Genomic DNA, 22,502 nt, shown 5'->3' with positions numbered 1-22,502 from the left:
TTGGCATTGTGCTAATGCATGCAGGCAAGCACATGTTAGTTTGGCCACTGTCAGCAAAGACTGATGAACAGATTAGATATCTGAGGTTTTGATAAAGAAAGGTCAGTATATGCATACAAAGACTTGTTTGTGTACTTAGGTTGTGCCTGAGTTGAGTAGTAGGATGACTTATGAACCAATAGAAAGTTTTTTCATTGTCACACCATATTCTGGAGGTCATTTTAAAATCGTTGTGTGCTGTGGAGACTGCACAGTTCTGCTTGTGGATTCATTAGTGACTGACCTTCATTCTACATTTTACAAAAAGTAAAAAATTATTTATTTGTATGATTTTGTGTTTCTTAAAAGTGATGGGTACAGCTGGTGTAACCACTATAAAGAAAACTGCAAATATGATAGTTATATGAAGTACCAGTCATTAGATTGTAAACTGTCTGCTTAAAGGGATAGTTCCCTCAAAAAAGAAAATTACCCCATGATCTATCCTCAAGCCATCCTAGGTGTAAATAACTTTTTTTTTTTATTCAATCAGAGTTATATTAAAAGTATCCTGGCTCTTCCAAGCTTTATAATGGCAGCGAATGGGTGTGGATATTCAACAGTCCAATAGAAGTTTAATAATATAAGTCCATCCATCATAAAAAAATATATATAATAAAAAAAACAAGTGCTCCACATGGCTCTGGTGATGTAAAAAAATATCCATATTCAAAACTTTAGAGACCATAATCTTTAGCTTCTGCTAACTGTTGTATGCATTATATCTACCTTTTTAGCATTATTTGAAAGTAATTGGCTGGGAGCCCATTTGATTAGATTCTGTCACAGCAGTTAAAGTTGGTTACTCTACTGTTGAGTGTATTAAAATTGTTAAATATCCTTGTTCATCACTGATAGAATAGAATAGAATAGAATAGAATAGAATAGAATAGAATAGAATAGAATAGAATGATGCACAGTTTTAAAGCACAAGCTTACAACTACAGTGGGACAGTTGCTCCACCATGTGGTGATTCTCAGTTTCTTTGTGACCACTATCAAAAACACATGCATGTTATAATGGATTATTGTATGCACTGGTATCTAGAAAAGTGAAAAATTGAAGTTAGCACAAATGCTAGAGTACTGGTACTCAACCAGGGGTCTGTTTGCGTGTTTGTGTGTGTGTGTGTGTGTGTGTGTGTGTGTGTGTGTGTGTGTGTGTGTGTGTGTGTGTGTGTGTGTGTGTGTGTGTGTGTTTGTGCGTGCGTGTGTGTGTGTGTTCTCTTGTTTTTGTGACATATCAGGACACAACTTTGTATAATGACATGGGTATGACACAGGTATTACAAGGAGAGGATGACTTATGAGGACATAACCCATGTCACCATTTTCCTTTTTTTTTTTTGAGAAAGTAAAAATGCACAAACTTTCCTGTGAGGGTTAGGTATAGGGTTGGTGTAGGGCCATAGAATATACAGTTTGGACAGTATAAAAACCATTACGCCTATGGAATGTCCCCACTTTTCACAAAAACAAACGTGTGTGTGTGTGTGTGTGTGTGTGTGTGTGTGTGTGTGTGTGTGTGTGTGTGTGTGTGTGTGTGTGTGTGTGTGTGTGTGTGTGTGTGTGTGTGTGTGTGTGTGTGTGTGTGTGTGTGAACATGTTTTTACTACTTTGTGAGGAGCAAAAGACCACACAAAGATAGTAAAATTAGGAAAGTTTGACTCTGTGGGGTACTTAAATCTGACCCCACAAAAACATGATATTTTTAACATAAGACTATAAAATTACTTAATATACTATCGTCCAAATTCAGCAAATCTAAACCTACCAGTTACAGAACCCTATCTTTAAATCTACCAATCACTGAAAATGTTCTTTCATAATTGGTGCAAACTGCCATCCAACTACCAAAAAATAAAAATAAATAAATAAATAAACATTTAAAAAGCAAAAAATGAAAATTAGGCCATAAATTACTCACCTTCAAGTTACATATGTGTATATGACTTTCTTCTTTCAGACAAATCCAGTTGGAGTTATTCAAAAAATTGTCTTTGATCTTTCAAGCTGTTTGATGCCACTCAGCTGGTGTGGCACTGCATCAGTCCAAGAGAAGTTTAATTAAAAAAGCATCCATTAAAAAAACTGTCTCACACGGCTCTGGGGGGTGAACAAAGGCCTTCTGTAGTGAATTCATGCATTTTTGTAAGAAAAATATCCATATTCAAAATGTAATAATCACTTTTATTTATCTTGGCTCACTATTGTAAAATGGAAGCAGTTCCAGGAGCATGACGTACGGGTCAGTGTTGCGCATTCACCGGTGAGTACTGTGAAAACAAACGTTTGTTAACAGGAGCAAAGGAAGCAAAGTTTCCTTACTTTAGCAAAGGAAAACTTGTCTTATATCGAAATCCTCCTGACATTTTTCTTTACAAATCCTTGTTTTGTATTTCTAATTAGTGACCGTTGTTTTAATTTGATCTCTCCGTTGCGTTCTGAGCATCTATTCACTACAGGAGGCCTTTGTAAATGCCCTGGAGTCATGTGAGACACTTGTTTTTGTTTTTTTTTGATGCACTTTTAATTAAACTTCTCTTGGACTGATGCAGTGCAAAACCAGCTGAGTGGCATCAAACAGCTTGAAAGATCAAAGACAATTTTTTAAATAACTTTTGGATTTGTCTGAAAGACGAAAGTCATATACACCTAGGATGACTTAAGGGTGAGTAAATTATGGCGTACTTTTTATATTTGGGTGAACTAACCCTTAAATATATATAAAATCATAATTTATTAGGTACTTTCAATAGGGAACTATTGTCCCGAACCCTAACCCCTAAATTGCAATTTGTGAAAATGATTTTGGAATAATTTTTCTTTCATTGTTGTTTTTTTAAAAGTATATTTTTGATTCTTTAGTTTAAAAAATATATATTTCTTTTATATTTTCTTTGTAAATCATAGAACTTATCAAAATCAAAAATCAAAAAACTAATATGTCCCTCATTTTTCATGTCATCATCATACGATGTATGTCTTAGTCCATTGGCTGAGACTGATTTTAACTACACCTTTAAATTTATGATCAGGAAATATTCTTATGTCCCCCTCTCTCATATATATAAGGTGGGAGTAGATAGGTGACATCATTTTGAGTTAAATGTGTTCAAAAGTTGGAAAAATCTGTGTGTAACCTTAAGGAATATCACTATCAAACACCTTTTTGTAAACGTTATTCTATACAGTTTTGTTTTTATACGTGTACCACTGTTCACAAATGTGCTAGCTAACCATGTGCTGATTAGCATCTTTAAGCTAGGGTCAAAAGTATCTAAAATTGTCACTACTGAAACAGTCACTACTGAAACCTTTGGTAGAGTTTTGGCAGTGAAATCTTTTTTTTTTTTTTGGGGTGGAATTATCCCATAGAATTGCCACTACCAAAACAGTCATGACCTAAACATGTCACCATTGTTTTGGTAGTGACAAAGGAGAACACACAATCCTCATATTTGCTCTAGCCTCTAAAATGGTATCACTCACGCTTGCTGGGAGCAGCATAAGTTCCCGTCAAGGCTCCATGAAGGCTCCACAGTTCTGGCCAGGGGCGTGGATGCCAAATCATGCCTTTTTCCTGCGAGAGAAGATATTGTCTCAGTGGTATCAGTCATGGGGCTGCTACTGAGAGCTGCACTATCTCTGGGAACCATGCCTGGTTCCTCCAGAGTGGGGCCATCAAGAGAACTGAGCATTTTGTCTCCCTGACCTGTCTGATGACCTGCAGAAACAGGGCTATCGGGGGGAAAGCATACAGGCAAGCACTGGGCCAATTGTGGGCCAGAGCATCTCGCTGTTTAGAGAAATAAGTTGGGCAGTGAGAGCTGTCTACTGAGGTGAAGAAATCTACCTCTGCCTTCCCAAAGACAGACCAGATTTCTTGAACGGTGTGAGGATGTAGGGTCCATTCTCTTGGAGCCACATTGCCTCTGGACAGCACGTCTGTGCTGTGACCATAGTGCAGACTGCCCGGCACGTTAAACGATTTTAGAGAAAGGAGTTTGCTCTGTGCCCAGGAATAGGAGGCATAGAGACAGCCTGTAAAGGGAGAGAGACCTAAGACCACCTTGGCGGCTTATGCAGGCTACCTCTGTCATGTGGGCCAAATGGACCAGAACATGGTGGCTGCATAAGGCTGACAGGAAGGTTTTCAGAGCCAGAAAAACTACTATGAGCACTAGACAGTAAGTATATATGCATATATTTACCTTGATATAAAAGCGACCAAGGCATCGAGTGTGGGTCACACACTTTTTTTTTTTTTTAACTGAGTTGGACTGACACATCTACATCATTAACATACAACATTCAAACGACCTGTTCAGGTAAATTCAACATATACTCATTAATTTAATTAAAATATTTTTCAGACTTAAAGCATGTCAACTCTTTGGATTAAGATGAAACAATAAACATTTGAAAAGAAGCCACATATATATTCAAATTCTTAAATGCCATAAGGAGATATTTTCCCTACTGCCTTGCCAGAGACAATATTCACTGTGATGCAGATGAAGATTTGTTTCTGACAAAAGGTAGGTATGTTTTTGATTGAAATATTAGATTTTTTCCACATGGGCAAGCTAACCGATATAGAACATGTATCACAATATTCTTAAATGAAATCTATACAGTTTAATCAAAGTCTGCATATTATATGAGTATTCAGTTTCATACTCACTCTGCATTATTATTTGACCAGACCATGAAACCTTTCCTTTGCACAAAAAAGGTTCTTTATAAAAAAATAAATAAATAAATTAAAAAGTTCAAACCTTCACAAAAGATTCTAATAACAATGGAGAAACTGTCAGAGAAGGTGGAAGCAAAAGGCGGAAAAAAAATAAACCTCTCTTTGATTTTCGGAACACCGCTATTGTTAAGACTGTACTGGGAACTTAGTTTGCGGAACAAAAGGGATTATAGTACATGCATTTTCTAAATCTCATCTGTCATAGGTTGTTTTCTGGAAAGACAAGGATCTATTTATGAGCAGTAAATATTTATTTGGACAAAACCCTTATGAAAAAGAAGTTTATTCAAGTGTGCTTTTAGTATACTTTTTATGTACTTCTCAGAAATGGGCTTTATGTACTCCTCAGAAATATTCTTAAAATGACATTTAAGTATACTTGACATACTTACAAAGAGTCTAAATATATTTGAGCTATTCTCTTAGAATCTGTGTTTTCATTATTATACAGTAGAGGACGCAAGTACACATCTTCTGTACAGAATTTCCAAAAAAACACAAGTGAAGAAGAAAAAAAGAAACAATGGATGCTAACACGTTATCTAACACGATCATGAACGACATGAAACAGCATAAAATGTTGACCGATGAAGAGGTAATAGTTACAGTCAAGCTTTGGGGTGTTGATCGACACTATGCCGCCCGCAGCTGGAATCATCTTCCAGAAGAGATCAGATGTGCTAAAACAGTAGTCACATTTAAATCTAGACTCAAAACCCATCTGTTTAGCTGTGCATTTATTGAATGAGCACTGTGCAATGTCCGAACCGATTGCACTGTATTTTACATATTCACTTTTTTCAGCTTTGTGTTCAAAATGTTATTTCTTTATTTTTTTATGAAACTTAACCACATTAAAGAAAAATGCATGAAGCTATATAATAATAATACAATGGTTTTGTTTACAAGCAGATACCCTGTTATTTCTTTGGATGATTTGTATGTTCAGCTATTCATAAAACAAAATATATATAAATTAAAACCTAAATAGGGACATAGTAGTATACTTAAAGTATGATGTAAAGTTCACTTAAAGAAAACTTATAAGTATACTTGCAGTATAAAACTACTAAACTAGTAGTTTACTGAAACTGTACTTCAAAGTGTACAAAGTATTTAATTAGTAATCTATCAGTACCTATAAGTTCACTTTTAGTATAATTGCAGTACAAATATCAGATATAGAGGTAAACTAGTTGTGTACTCAAAGTTTCCTACTGTTATACTTATAGTACACTTAAAAGTATACTTTTATATTCTGGAAAGTGGACCAATTTAGTCCCAAGGAGTATTGAAACAGTACACTTACAAGTATACTACTGGAACACTGATATTTGTATACCTTCTAAAGTATACTTAAAACTATACTTGAACTTTACTTAAGTATACTTAATAAAATAAACTTGAAGTATACTACTTTTTAGTAAGGGAATCACTCAGATTCACAGGAAAACCACACTGGAACAAAGCAAACAAACTCTCCTAAGAAAAGAACAGACAAAGAATGGAGTCAGACTGGTATCAGTACAGGGCAAATGAGGACAGGATCAGTTAACAAACAAATAGAAATAGTAATAATATAATAGTAAAAAATGAGAACCTACTTAACAAAAGAAACCAGCAGGAACTAAACACAAAAAGGATGTGACAGCTTGACATTTTATTGTCAAACTTGGTGATTGGGAGGCAGTTTTATGTTCAGCTGCATTAGTGACTGCAACCTGGTAGGCATCTATTCTTTAGTTTCCAGATTTTTTCTTTTTTCTTTTAAGTAAATAACTGACATGGTCAAATTTAAACATTATAAAACATAATTAAATATATTTTTATGTGTCCCAAGTATTTTGCATTTAAATTGTAAAGTGATTAGAAAACCTCCCTGTATCAACAATGAAATTTGTTCAATATGATTTTTCAGTTAAGATGCATTTATGCACATCTCTTTTGCTGAGTTTGGCTTTGGCTTTTTGTCCAGTATCATCTATGGTAAGTTTGGGAGCTTATGTTATAATAAAAGTATAATATATATATTATACTTTTATAATATATATAAACTTAATGTCTGAATGTCCATGTTCTCAGCCCCCACCAGATACAGTTGGTAAGTACAACAGCACAGTTACTGAAATAAATAAGTTATTGTAATGTTTAATATGTGTGTATTGTAAAAGATCTGGTTTTGGCTGCTCATTTCTGCCTGATGATGTGACTGGCCTTTCATCATTTTACCTTTAGGCTGTCTCACTAAAATTACAATTAGTCCTCAATGCACACATTTCTAATTATTTTGTTTTTGTCAATATATTTGTCTCAAAGGCATTAATGAGGAATCGAAGGACATTCCGGACATAAATAAAGGTAAAACTACTATATTACCTCAAAAATGTAAATACATTTATACAGTATAAGTACTAAGGTAAATATTATCTATTTTTGTTTATAATTCATTATTTTTACTCCTGTTTTATTTAAGCATATGTTCTGTGAACTGAACTCTCTTGTGGAATTAGGTTTAAATCTCAAAGAAGGAGACATCGTGATGGTGAGTTCATTCTATAATTACAATATTGGATAATTCAGAAATCAGCATTTACAGTCCTCGCAGTACACTTAAAACAATCTGATTTAAAGCCTAACCGAAGGAATGCCATTCTTGGGAATCAGTACCGGTGGAATATTTCCATCCCCTATGAGCTGAGTGTGAACCTCAGTAAGAAAACAGTTTTCTCACTCACTGTTCTGTCAACTTTTGAATTAGTAGTTTTTAAATTAACTTTTATTTGTTTTATAGGTGTGGATTATAAGGGAGTCATTTTGAGAGCCTTTGAGCAGTTCAGACTGAAATCATGTATTGATTTTAAGCCCAGAGCAGCAGAAAACATTTCTTACATCTCTGTGGAGAGTCTTGATGGGTACAGTATGGTTCCAGTTAGTAATCCAAAAATAGACTGATATATCTTTCTGTTTGTCAAAGCTAAACAATATATTGTGTGCGTGTGTTCATTTCACTTATTTTTCAGGTGTTGGTCATATATCGGTCGAGCATTTGCTGGAGCTCAGACTCTTTCCATTGGAGACGGCTGTGGGATAAAAGCCTTTATTGAGCATTTGTTTCTCCATGCACTGGGATTTTTGCATGAGCACACAAGATATGACAGAGATGATTATGTAACCATCAACTTTGAAAACATCATTCCAGGTCACTCTGTCATTTTTTTTCTCTTTATTTTAAATGTTTTTTAGGAATTTGATAAGCACTTTCAGTAAATAACCAATTCTTTTTTAACATTAACCTTAATTAATGCACTAGTCTTTATCTTTAGGGTATGAGAACCATTTCAATAAATACAGTAAGAACCAGACCACCACCGAAGACACCCCATATGACTACTACTCTGTGATGCATTATGATAAAAATGCGTTCAGCAATGGTTATGGATCCACAATCATTACCAAGCATCCTGAGTTCCAAGATGTGATTGGTCAACTCCTGGGCATGAGTGAATATGATGTGATTAAACTCAATAAACTCTACAAATGCAGTGAGTATTTACTTTGAATGGGTATGAATGGGTATTCTGTGAAGTATTACTGTGAGCTTGTGGTTGTTAAATATCTCAGGACTTATGTCTTTTGTAAGAGAGACCGATGAACTGGCATGTAAAAATTTATTTTTTAAGTGTTATCACCTGTCATGTTAATTTTGCAATAATGAATCAATAATGATATTACATTATCTCTTACATGTAATATAAAAAGGCAGAATTATATTGTGCACAAAGACTTTTTTTTTTGACTGAGGTGTTTTATTTCTGTTTGCATTACAGATTTGTCCATCTCTTTCCTTGATCACTGTAGTTTTGATGATGAATCTCTGTGTCAGATGAGCGTCTGTTCTGCTGCGGATTACGGCTGGCAGAGAGTGAAGTCAGTGAGTGGCATCAATGTGACTGACCACACATACTTGGGCAAAGAAAAAAATGGTGAGATCTGTTAGTCAGTCCGTGAATGTGAAGTTACCTGTTTAACAGTATGTTACATTTTTGTTGAAATATTTTTATTGCCCAAAAAGTAATTCCTCACTTCCAACCAAAGTGGCAGTCACTGTCCATCTGCACAACTTCTGTATACACCTGTTTTAATGTCCACAGGGACGTCTTTCTTCATGCACTTCAGCACTAAGGCAAGAAACCAGGGGGATGGATCTAGAATGGAAAGTAAGAAAATGACCCCTAAAAGAGACTGCAAGGTCCAATGCCTGCAGTTCTACTACTATCACAGTGGTCATGAGTCTGACCAGTTCAACATCTGGATCCGAGAGTACCAGAATGAAGCAGACAGCAGAGGAACTCTCAAACTTATGGATCAGATCATAGGTCTGTCCTTTACATATTACAAAGCATGCATTTTAAGATGCTCCTTAAATATTTAATGTTACTGACAGTTTAATTTCTCGCAGAACCCCCTGGCAATTACTGGAAGCTGCATCATGTGCCACTGAATGCAAATAAAACCTTCCAAGTTGTATTTGAAGCCCGTAAAGGAGCTGGAAACTCCAGTGGAGGATTTTCACTGGATGATATCAATATTTCAGAGACTGAGTGTCCACACACATGGCAGATAAGAGACTTTGAGAAGATTTTGAAAAACAGTGCGTCTGCCACCTTGATGTTTAGTCCGTTGTATTACTCCGGTGATGGTTATCGCTTTCAGGCTCATTTAAGTGTGTATCAGAATTACCTTTCAATATTTGTCCGTCTGGTGTCTGGTGTATATGATGACCAGCTGCAGTGGCCTTGTCCATGGAGACAAATAACCTTCCAGACGCTTGACCAGAATCCACATATACAGAAGCGCATGTCCTCCGAGAAAAGCTTCACAACAGACCCTGCTTTTATTTATTCCAGTGAGAAACTGATTATTTTTCTCTCATACCATGTGTACATGCAGCGTTTTTATTAACTGAAGATCAAGGTTATTATTAAATCTAACTTTGAAGGGCCTAAAAACTATATTTTGTTTTAACAGATATCAGTGTTTGGGACAATCCTCGAAAAACTGGAACTCAGGTTGTCATTGGCAATGAGACCATAAATGTGGGTCTTTTTGTGGGCTATCAATATGCCATAATGAAAGAGGATCTCACTACAAGGGAGTTTATCAAAGGTGGTGACATCATATTTCTCTTTACCCTGCAAGGTAGGTTTTGTGAAGTACCTTCAAAGACTAATATTATCTTATATAAAACACTGGGACTTTCATCTTTCTGAGAACATTTAGAGAACTGTTGTTTACAAACTCAGAATACTTTGTCATAGATATCTCAGAGCTACTTCAGAAGAACTCTCTACCCTGCCCTAAAGTGACAGTTAAGAACTTCAACATTTCATTTGATGCAGTTGACAAGCAGGGACCATTTGTTACAAGGTGAATATTCTTTTAACTGTTACACCATCTACACTCTTAAAAATAAAGGTTCTCAATACATATCTCAATGATCTTGCCTTCAGAAACAATGATAATGTGGAATGAAAATATGTGCAACTGCCAAGAAATCATTTGATCGGGTTCTGAATGAAAGAAGAGTTTTGTTAAAAGTGTAATCAGTTTAAAGTTTTGTACTAAGAGTTTAAAAAAATTTACACCTTACTTATTAAAATAGTACCAAACCAATAATTAAAAAAAAACCTGCGCATTTGGCGGAATTAGAATTATGACAAGAAATCAAATGTGTAACTTTTGTCTACTTGTACAGAAAACGTTGTCATAGATATCAAAGGGTTACTTCAGATTAGTGCTCTACGCTGCACTAAAGTGAAGGGCAGTTCATTACTTGAAATGTTATCATATAATTTTTTTTCAATAACTGGATCCTTCTGCTAGAAGATATCTCTATACCATTACAAAAGGTTGCTATGCAGAAAAAAATATGATTAGCTATGGGCACTGACTAATCAGAAGCCAGGGCCATAACTAACTGTTTTATAATGGTACAATAGCATTTCACATTCCGTACCACAAAGTATCAAAATATATGAAATGAATATTAATATTTATATGTCTATTTATCTTCCTTTAGTGATTGTCTGGGCATATTTTGCTCTTCCAATACTTCCTCCTTGACCCTATTGGTGGTTTGCCTCCGTTTGCTGGTAAATTATCCCTGAGACTACATGAATTCAATATAAAAGCAACTGCATCTATCTTCAGCCTTCTGGTATATATAGGCTACTCTTAAACTTGTATTTTAACTTATTAAGAGGCTTGTGAATATGGTTCACACATTTTCTGAATAGGTTAAGTTAAATATTTCATGCACCCACAAGAACTATGTGAATGCTCTGAATGAATCACAAACCAATTTTGAAGTTAATGTGTAATACATTTATCGATTTTTGATTTTCTGTGATCTTGTAATGCTTGCTATTTTAGATTAATCTTATGATTTTGTGGTTATCTTATAATCGTATAATGGTATGATTATGTGGTTTCAAGGGATATTTTGTCTTTGTGAGAGATAAGGAAAAGTCCTTTTTTTATTGTCACATGACGATGTGGACGTTGTGAAGCTGTAATTTTCCATTGCATTAATTCAATACTTGTTGAATTTGTAGTGGTCAGATGAAGTCCAGCTGAGCACTGAAAAAAAAACATTCAATAAAACCTGCTCATTCAGATCACGTTATTTCCTGCTTTCTCTCACTGTTTTCTCTGCCAACCTCTTGGCTGATACAAATAATTAACTAACTACAGTAATTAACAATTGAAAAAAGGCAGTACTAACTGGTTTGGGGTTTTAACTGGTTTTTGATACCAAAGAAAACAGATGTCTTCTGACAAATTCTGATAAAAAGATTGGATCCACATGTTTGGCTTTCCTAAGTGTTGAAAGGTTCTAACAATGCATGCAAATTTTACAAAGATCTGAGCATCTGCAACCTCTGAACTAGCCCACTGTCTGAGTTTCTCATGAAAAGGAGCCTGCAAACCAGCTGCAAGACTGCAGTGGCATCTAGTGGAGCTGTCCCTTGTGTGCAGGTGAAGAAAAGAACAAACATTTATGATAGACAAAAATAGTTTTCAAATGATCATTCCTAATTTTATTGCAAATATTTTACTTGGGTTTTACTATGGCACATAATAATCTAGCATTAAACAATCAACACCTAAATCACAAACAGTAGCATGAAAACTAAGCAGATGGCAGTAGAGCTCTGATTCTGTTACAAACTTTCCACAAAATGCAGAAGAGCTTGAAAAACAGGGAGGCTAACTGAATTAGAACTAATTAATGGCTAAAACTACAGGTGGTCACTTTTTTAAAGTATAAAGAATAGAAAACAATTTTCATAGAGAGCATTTTTAGCCATCTTTCCTTGTTCGTGAAAAAAAAATTTTATTTTTTTGTAATGAACTGCTTTTATTCTGATCTCCCGGCCTGTTCAGATGGTATAGCTGGGGAGCAGTTGACAAGTTCCAGCAGTCCAGACCAGCCTTATTAGACTGGGAGAGCAGCTAAATCAAACTTCAAGCAATGCATTACATAGACGCTTACCCAGACACAAAGTCGGCATTTTGATGTCAGAATACAACATTTAAACACATACCAGGCACAGATACTAGTCTATACAGACTGATTTGTCAAGTCAAATGTGCTGTTTGTGTTCCACTGAATGCGCTTTAACCACATACTTCATGTTTCACATGTCTGCAAATATTCAACAGTATCCCTGAGGATCATTTTATGGGCTGCCATACTGAAACCTGTTTGAAGGATCTCAGGTCAGTTGAGGAAACCCTCAGCTAGGTATGGATGACGTGGGAATCTCCCTTCTCAACTTGAGTAGTCTCTCACTGCGCTGACCCTCAGTTTCTATGACGTCCTGCTCCTCAAGGGATTGGCGGATAAGGGACATGAGCAAGGGCAGACCAAGGCCAGTTGTGGCAGAGACTGGGATGATGTGCGTGAAACGCATTAGGCTTTTAGGGATGACATCCTCAGAAAAAAGGTGGCTTGATTCTAGGAAAGCACAGTATCACTTAAAAGAGTTATCAACTGAGGAAAACTGCACATACACAGCCATCAAGCTCAATGCAATGAAAAAAATAATCACTTTAGGCCTGCACAGACTGCCAAAATAGTCAATAAGAGTACAAATCACTGACCTTCACCTTGGGAAAAAAATGTGGTACATTTATTGGTGTAAAACTTGGCCTTTGTAACAGATGCTCTCAGACTTCTTTTTAAACACAACGGGTATATGTTGAATTGATATCAATCCGCACATGTGATGGACATCAGTTAAGACCATCTATGGTATCTCCCCTTTGAAGGCATCTTGAGTAAGACATCTCCATATTTAACAAAGTACATACAGAAGACCTAATCCGGAAGCAATGCAATCTATCAATAATGCAACCACTTTATAGATAAAAGCATCTACTGTCGTGATATGAATTTTCTCCTACGCACCCACTGTACACCTAAAATAACACAAAAAAAGTCTAAAGACAATTTTTGAATAATATGCTTAAACTGCCTATATAATACAAAGGCCCTACATTCCCATTTGCTTCTAATAAAACCTACCTTCCTGGTTCTCCAAGTGAGCTTCCAGTTCTCGGAGATGACCCTGAGCCTCGGGAAGGTCCATCTTATTTATGACCAGGATTGCCGGCTTGCCTAACAGCTCCTCCTTATACAACTCCAATTCCTGATTAACAGGGAAAATCAAGACTATATTAAGCATAATAAATGTATATGTAGAGGCATTTCATTCAGAAAAGTAGTGTTGTTGTTTTTGTTTCATAGAACTCACGTCATATATACTGTATATGTTAGCGTGAGTGTGTGTATTCGTATACACATTACCGTTCAAAAGTTGGGGGTCAGAATTTTGTTTTTGAAAGAAAACATTTGTGCTCACTTATTTGATCACAACTACAGCAAAAACATAAATATAATTACAATTAAAAATAACTGTCTTCTTTTTATTCACATTTATACATTTCACTCTATGTAAAAATGTAGTTTCTTCCTGTGATGGTAAAGCTGAAATTTTAGCAGCCATTACTCTTATTGTCACATGATTCTTCAGTAATTACGGTTCTTCAGAAATCAATCTAATATGCTGATTTGGTGCTCAAAAAACATTTCTTACTCTTTTCAATGTTAAAAACAGTGGCTTAATCTTTGTTTTGTTAAAGATGTGACATATTCTTTTCCCAGGATTTTTTGATGAATAGAAATTATTAACGCCTTTACGGTCCCTGTTGATCAATTTAATGCATCCTTGCAGAATCAAAGTTTTATTTTTTTAAGTGTGAAGTATAGTGAATATTATAACCTTGGTTAAAAGCAGCACGGTTTCAAATGCAGATCTAAACGGGGTGTTACTAGCCAGCTGGAACCCACAGATGTCGACCTGAAACATCAGAACATCAGATTACTATACAACTCTCACAGTCACTAACATTTGAGTTCACATAACAGAGAAGACACGATACCACAAACATGAGCTGCTTGGTTCTCTCCACATGCTTGAGAAACCTGTGTCCCATGCCTTTATTCTCATGAGCACCTTCAATGAGTCCTGGTAAGTCTGCTACTGAAACCTCCAGAGAAAAAAAAAGCTTCTGTAACTCACTCTGGTGTCAGTCTGAAGAATGACACACAATATAATATAAAATCCTATTTGCTGAAGGTCTGTTCATCGAAAATGTACACTGCATGTATATATTGTATATACTTATATTTTGGTTTAACTCTCCGATTAGGTCAAAAACCAAGCTTGTTAAGCAGTATAAAGTATAATTACAAAATGCTATTATTTCATCACATTTTGAAGAGCCTGTTATCCTACCTGCTTGTGGTCATTATAAATAACCTTTCCAATTTCAGGTCTTAATGTTGTAACTGCAGGGGGGGAAATAAAGGAAAATAACAAGATATAATTGCAAAAGTGGGAATTTTGTATACATACATACACACACTGCTATGCTGGTTTAACTAATTAGTAACTGATTAGCCGTTCTCACAGGAGTAGCTGGCAATCCTTGGTTTAGCATGAGACAATGCAGTCAGCAAGGAGGATTTGCCTGCATTGGGAAACCTGTCAAAAAAAATAAAATAAAGCCCAAATCTATTCAAATGTTTGAAGGGTGTAAATACACATTAATGGACAGAGAAAACAATTAAATGAGAAAGGTCAAAATTATGAAACTTGACTTTTGAGAAACATCGAAATAATATATTTAAGAAATAATATGTTTTTATGTACCCAAAATAGTTTATGCATCATGTATTTTTGCTTTGTAATTTCACACCCTTTTTTTTAAAGCAATACTTTGCCAGTCCACATTCTGTGCCAACACTCACCCTACAAGTCCAAGGTCTGCGATGAGTTTAAGGTCCAGCCGTATCTGTCTGGTTTGACCTTTACTGGGTAAGAACCCGGAGGTAAGAGTGCCACCCTGACCACCTTTGGCCACCAAAAGACTGTCTCCTTCACAGTTCAACTCTCCTAAAGAGAAAAAATAAAATAAAATGACCATTAGATAAAACATACAGAGTACAATATAAAAGGGAACAAACAACATAAAATAGCATTTGAAATAAAAGTGCAAAGGAGAGTTAACATGTAGAAAAAAAATTCAAATATAGGCATAAAAGTGATGTGAGAGGAAAACCTAGATGATCTAGAAGTTATAGAGGTGTGTGAATGAAACTACCTAAGATTCTCCCATCGTCCGATGTAACACTGATCCCAACAGGTGCCAAGACCTGCGCGTCCTCTCCTTTGGCCCCTCTCAGAGCATGAATACTGACAAAAACACCACACAATACTTTACTTGCAGTATCTACACAAAACAACCAGACTCACTATTCTTGAAAACAATTAAACATTATGTGTATTTCCAAAGAAAAACATGAATAGAAAAGAGATGACAGGAAAGCACATTCACCACCTACTAAGGCACATAAACAACATTTTTACATTGTGCTGTATAACAGAGCAATTATTTATGTTTGTTCTTCAAAAAAATGAATTGGTCATTATAAAAAAAAAAAAGTACATTACTTTTTATGAACTTTTCTGGTTTTAAAAGTCATTAAACAGCTTTATGACAGAAGCAGTCCAAAAATAAGCATTTCTCAAAAAATTTCTCACATTTAACTGTGCACACTCCCAAAAACTAACTTTTTGCCGCACCAGCCAATGGCCTGTGGCATGTTAAAATTTACCGGCAAAACATTTTTTTTTTTACCGGCCATGAAACTCTTTATGCAAAAACAGGCTGTTATTACTACTACAATAACTAAACATATTTATGTTTTTAATTTGTCCTGCTGGTGCATTTTCCCTCAATTTTCCCTAAATTATAGCCATTCAACATTACAGTATAATTGAAAGCCATTATTTTTAAAATTTAATAGGCTCTGAAATATATAACAACTTTTGATTTAAGTGATTTTAGAAAAATTTTGACAAACTATATATGCACAAACTACACATATTCATCTTTATTCAAGCTAAAAGTTAAACAGCGACTAGAACAGTGCAATAAATGAATCTTTTTCTTTTGTTCTTTGATTTACATCAATGACAGACTTCAGAAGGTTTCACTTTATAATCAGCGCTGTCTCTTTAAAACCTGATGCACATGACATGGGTCTGACACATATCTGATTTTCTCCAAACTCTTTACAGTCATTTAAAACTTTATAACTAATTTAAGACTACATTTGCAAGATAACTAGCCAAAACCACGCATTTGAAACATAATTGTGTGTGTTTTAGTCCGTTGAAGCGCTACTGGTGCGCTGTCTGAAGCGGCTCAGCATATGTGTAAAATATTTGGGAATGCATCATATCCTCTGCATGGAGCAATTAAGCTTTCATAATATTCGAACAATATTTCAGAGATCTCACTCTGACACAAACAATCAAGAGGAGAGATCACACAATCTGTTACTGCAAATTACAATCTCTTACTGTTTTAAAGTCATCTACATCCAAAATAAACATCAATTTAATATCAAGTATCAAAAATAAATATACATTTTAATGATTTTATGGATTAAAGACACAATAATACATTGAAAAGAAAAAAGACAATACTATTTTATCGGAGGTATTACTGACAATTGGCATTTTTTTCACACATTAATCTCTTTATTAGAATAAAACTGGACTCACCTGCTGTTTGAACCAAGACCTGCAGTGAATCGCTTGTTAGGGTGCTTGTCCTTGATTTGCTTCAGTGTAATGCCTTTTTTGGCCACCACCCACACATCTCCACCATTTCCCCCATGTCCCCCTAAACGGGGCAAACCCATTCCTCCACTCCCACCCCTCACATAAAGTCGTATATTGTCCACAAAGTTGCCATACTGAAATAAAAGAGACAGATAAAGTTAGAATGTTATGTTTGTGAAACTGTGTATTTCACTCCTGAATGCATGGAAACTGTCAAGTATGAAAAAATAAAAATGATGTCAGTACAAATGTTACATTATTTGCATAATTCTGTGTCTATTATTATGACAAAGAATTTGAGATTTACCTCCCCTGCACATTCACTATAGCCTCTGGGGAAAGATACATGCGTTGCTGTCTATGCAAGGTCAGAGAACTCTCGGGTTTCATCAAAAATATCTTAATTTATGTTCGGAAGACAAATGAGGCTCATACAGATTTATAACATGAGGGTGAGTAATTAATGACAGAATTTACATTTTTGGGTGAAGGTGATTATCCCTTTAAGGGAGGCAATTTCCCCTATTTGTGCATATAGACTGGGCATCCCATGAAGCACTGCAACAATGTAATCTAATTTGATTTATAAAATTTTATTGAATTACTAAGCATTATTAGGTAAACATTTATAAGCATATCAATTCTTCAAATGCACTTCAGAGAGGTGAGGAATGTGCAAAGTTACTGTGCTGTGGGCAGTGTTGGCCTAGTTTAATTACAAAGCATGTAATATATTACTCATTACTAGTTACTCCTTTCAAAAGTAATATTCTTACTTTCTGCTTTCTGCCAACAGTAGGAAATTCCATTTGACGAGCTAAGACGCACTGTTAAAATATTTGTTAAATTAAAGAGAGAGAAAAATAGAAATCCCAATCCCCCCTTGTCAAAATGACGCACTTTGAAGCATACTCAATATCATTATGGTTTGTCTGGGCCCTCTGGGTTTAACAAACGTCAAGATTACAGCACAAACACATCAGAAAATTTACCTAGGCTACTTATTCACGTCATCCTACAATTGCGGATCTACAGTGAGATTAGCCTATGAAAAACGCATTTTTTCATTAATTTGTGGAATTATTAAAACCGAATTATGGATAACGTTATTTATTTGGCACTGTCATATGTCAGCTTGAATATGCCACTAGTCAGCTAATATGCTTAACGCGTGATAAAAGTGTTTAGAGTGTACCTTCTTGGTTTGTAACAGTAATTAGTTACACAGTAATTTGCTGTAAGATCTGTTAATGACATATCACGAACTAAGCATGTGAAGGTCGGGTTACAACTAGCCTAACTAGTTAAATGTCATTCGATAAACTCGGCAAAGATACCAACCTTCCGACAACAAACTCTGCTTGTCCAGACCATCCTGAAATAATTCCCCAAGGCAGAGATTGAATTAAAGTGGCATAAATCTATCTGGTTTTAGTTACAACGTTACTGACTCTGCATCGTTGAAGAAGGAGCAAACACGTGTGTACTTCCGGAAACATACCAATGTGTGCTATGATTGGCTGAAAGTCCTGTCCATTAGCCTACATGTTTCCGCCTCCCTCCGACAGCATCAGAATGTCGTAATTTTCAATAATCGTAGTGAAAATTTGATCTCTATGAGGTAGTTGCGCATATTTATCTGCGCACATGATTTCCACTGCCAGGTTTAAGGTATGACTCCCCTTGTCATAAATAGTAAAGTATTGTAGGGTGGATTAGGGTAATGTGGGACACTTTTAGCCATTTTGACTTGTGCATCATATTTCCATATGAAGCCAAAATGATCAAAATATTATATCATTATGAAATCCCAAAGATGTTCCCTATCTAAATCAGAAGAATGTTAATTAAAGGGGAAATGGCACATATCTTAGTGCTCCTTGTGCCAATTCTTTAAGAGTTTGTGGATTTTCTAATGTTGGACACCTCATGCTCAAATCTGGGACACTATGTTTAGGCTTATAAATATATTTATTATATTTATATTTATTTTATTTATTTATTATTATTATATTTAGTCACTTTTTTTTTACAAAGTAAACCTCACATTTAACACTCCTGGTTAAATGTGCATGCTTAAATATTTTAGTAGGCCTACAGTGTGTTTGCGGTCTTCATAAATAAGATATAATAATATAATAAAAAAGCAGACTATATGTTCATTTATGGAATGTTTAATACAATTTTATAACATAAATCTTATATTATTTAAAATAATGTATTGTTTTATTATTTACAACAATAATAATAACCATGTAATGAAGTCAAAAATATAAAATATAAAACTTCAAATAGCAAAATAACTGAAAAAACAATTTTTGAAAAGATGGAAATTTTGGAACATGGAATGCCTTTAAAACTGTTATTAAACTTCTATAGACTTCTATTATTATTATTATTATTATTATTATTATTATTATTATTATTATTATTATTTAAAGCTTGTGTTAAACACTTCATAACAGAAATAAGCAGTCCTGGGCAGTCATGGACTCATCATGGTCCAGGATGCTATTGTCCTCTAGTCACTAAATTGTGAATCTGGATCTTAAACCAAATAATATTGCTGCATTTTAAGCCCTAAAATTGACAAAATTGAATTTAACCTTCTTAATGCACATTTTATCAGTTGAATAACATGGTATATTTGACTGTCTCACATTAGTCAAAACATGCTTTCCCACTTTTGAAACATCCTTTTCTAAAGTGGGACAACAAAGATTTCTTTAAATGGAAAATATTCTTAACACATTTCTGCAAAATTTGATGTATAAATTCATCACAAATATAATTTGATAACAGTTTAGAACACTGTTTTATTTATAACAGATTTATATCCTTAACATTAATTTAGTCCAAATCCTATGTCAATGTCATTTTAGTAAACTTTACAAGAGGTACTTCCTGTTTTGTTGATTTTCTTGGTCACATTTCTGACATCATTTCCAGAAAGTCAAATGATTTCAATAATTTTACACAATTTTTTTTAGCCTAGATTTGTTTTTGTTTTTTTGTTTGTTTGTTTTTTGTTTTGTTTTGTTTTTATTTCTAGCAACAAAAAAAACTGCATTAAAAATATAATGAGATACATTTAGCCTAAAGGCTAATTAATTTCTTATGTGAGATTATTTAGGTTTTGTCAAGCCTAACTGTCAAAAAATATAATATTAATAAATAAATAATAACAATAAGCTAATTGTGAGCTCTAACTACAGGCTGTAATTCAATTATGTTCTTCACGTCAGGTGGTTTTAAGTGGAAGTGGAATGAGCTACAATGACGCTTGGAACGTGGGCGCGCATGCAGCTCTTTAAAAGTCGTAAAACACTCGCTCAAAGCCAATTATTCGCCTCAAAGACATGAACAGAAAAGGATCCACGGGACAGAAAAGACTGAACTAATCATTGTAAGTGAATTATTTTGAGTAGTATTTTACATGTAACATTTTGTAGGCTTGGCTTTTTTGTCGAGTTACTAAATGATTGTTGTTTTACGTGACAGTTTCTATATAGTTTGTAAGTATATAAATGTAAAGGCTGGAGACACTGTGAACACTGTGTTTAATTACTTTTTGTTTTAATATGCAACAGTTTTCAAATCATAAAAGATTTCACTGTTGATTCCAACATGGGACGATTACTGGGATTCCTTGACAGCCAGTGGTGGCGCCTTCTGTTAGTGTGCCCGCTGATGCTCGCCACCGCTTCATCGTACACTATACCCAATCTCGAGATGCTCAACACAGAGGCCAGAGGGGGCTTCAAGGCTCCCGGTCAGCTGGGCGAGATAAACCGCGAATGCTGGGACGCTTCGTCACTGGCAGTAATACAAGCGCGTAAATTACGCGTTGCAGAAACAGTAGCTGGACTCTGGGACTTCATGACATACTTGAGCGGGTCTAATCAACCCAAACATCAAGACATGTTTATGGACTTGGCGCAGGTCTTTTGGGAGAGGTATGTGGACTGTGTGTTGGCACGCGCGCACGGATTGGGCAGAAGGGCCAGTGCGTCCAGGCAAGAAATCATCAGTGTTAACTTATCATTCAGAAGGGATAAAGATCTAGCTTCTTTATTGCGTGTTTAACTTTTCATGTTTGTCAGATATAGAGATTGCATATATTTTGTGCGCGCACGCGCGCGTTGTATGTGACTTTCGTCTATCAAACTGTAGATAAATTAGCTTGTACAAATAAATGTCGCAAAATATGTCAATGTCAAACATAATACATGCCAACCAATATGTATTAAAAAATATATATTTTTAATAAACACATTGGCTATACCTATGCATTTTCAACATGTCTCACACCTTAGAAATAAAAAAGGTTTAGAATTAAAAAAGGGTTAGAATTTTAAAAAGGATTAGGCTACCTTTTATACATACAGTGGAAAAATAACTGGGTCATTAGGTGATCATTTTCAACTAAGTGCTCTGGGAACTGTATAATAATAGGCCTAATAATTTAAAGGACATGCCATTTATTCGTTTGGATGTCTAGAGTAAAATTTACATACTACACTTGGGGCAACACAATAGACCAAATTAACCTTGAGTTCAGTGAGTCATAACACCATCATTCTGGCAGATCCCTGCAGTGCCACAACATCCTCAGACAATAATCACAATCAATCACAATACTGCAAATCAACATCCAATTAAGGTACCAGCTGCCCAATTAGTCAACAACTACTATGCTAAAATATACAGTAACTCAAAGCTCTGGTGTGTTGTGTTGAACTTGAAGGTTGAAGGTGGGTGTACTATTATTTTCTCACATGATTCTTTCATGATTCATTTTAGTTATTTTTGTGGCATAATTTTTCTCTGCTGATTAATATTTACCCATTTATGTGCAAAGGGTTCTTTGAAGTAGGCTACTGTATTAATAATCAATTAATGTGCTGAGACATAATGAAAGATTACCTGATTCCATATTTTGTACACTATTCAGTCTGAATGTGTCAGGGTTTTTACAGTTAACTCTAAAGCTAAAACCATAAAAGTATTACCTGAAATAAAATATTTTAGTTTTGTTTCAGCTAGTTGTTCAGGCATTATTTCTCACATTGCTTAACGTAAACTACAATATGTCTAAGAACCTGAAAAAATTGAGCTTTCTAAGGGAACTCTAATTAAGTCCATAGGTCACTTTGTATTACATGAACTATTACGCCATCCGGTGGTCACAGTGACACGTGCTGTACGTTTCTGAACCATCACAGAGCAATCAACAGAACTGTCATGTTCACTTAAGAGTTTCATCGGAGCAGTATAGCATCTACATAGCTGACCTAACTGAACAGGACTCAGTGTTACGTATATGAGAGTAATTTAATGATTCAAGCAACATGAGACTGTAGCCCAATTGCGTTGTCCTGATCGAGCGCTTCGGGCTAAAACACGCAAGTGGCGACTGTAACCTGCAGCAAACCAAAGGTGTA

At 35.1% G+C, this 22,502-nt stretch overlaps 2 protein-coding genes across 2 annotated transcripts; one reads left to right on the top strand and one right to left on the bottom strand.

Moving 5' to 3' along the window:
• Positions 1-6,721: 6,721 nt before the first annotated feature.
• Positions 6,722-10,965, top strand: LOC132157918 (meprin A subunit beta-like). The gene is made up of 14 exons (XM_059567175.1): positions 6,722-6,784; positions 6,881-6,899; positions 7,115-7,156; positions 7,309-7,340; positions 7,430-7,508; positions 7,590-7,710; positions 7,819-7,997; positions 8,122-8,340; positions 8,626-8,781; positions 8,950-9,174; positions 9,258-9,704; positions 9,827-9,997; positions 10,117-10,225; positions 10,878-10,965. The coding sequence occupies exons 1-14, from the start codon at positions 6,722-6,724 to the stop codon at positions 10,963-10,965; spliced, it is 1,950 nt and encodes a 649-aa protein (XP_059423158.1).
• A 1,231-nt stretch (positions 10,966-12,196) lies between these two features.
• gtpbp10 (GTP-binding protein 10 (putative)) lies at positions 12,197-18,556 on the bottom strand. Its single transcript, XM_059567774.1, has 10 exons — positions 18,400-18,556; positions 16,999-17,192; positions 15,530-15,621; positions 15,177-15,321; positions 14,837-14,910; positions 14,662-14,714; positions 14,306-14,413; positions 14,146-14,223; positions 13,389-13,512; positions 12,197-12,818 (listed from the first exon to the last, which is right to left on the bottom strand). The coding sequence occupies exons 1-10, from the start codon at positions 18,430-18,432 to the stop codon at positions 12,598-12,600; spliced, it is 1,122 nt and encodes a 373-aa protein (XP_059423757.1). The 5' UTR covers positions 18,433-18,556; the 3' UTR covers positions 12,197-12,597.
• Between the last annotated feature and the right edge of the window lie 3,946 nt (positions 18,557-22,502).

This window comes from Carassius carassius, chromosome 15, assembly GCF_963082965.1.
Source record: "Carassius carassius chromosome 15, fCarCar2.1, whole genome shotgun sequence".
In the NCBI taxonomy this organism is placed as follows: Eukaryota; Metazoa; Chordata; class Actinopteri; order Cypriniformes; family Cyprinidae; genus Carassius; species Carassius carassius.
Note: the sequence above shows the minus strand (reverse complement) of the source record. Positions and strands in the feature narration are given on the sequence as shown.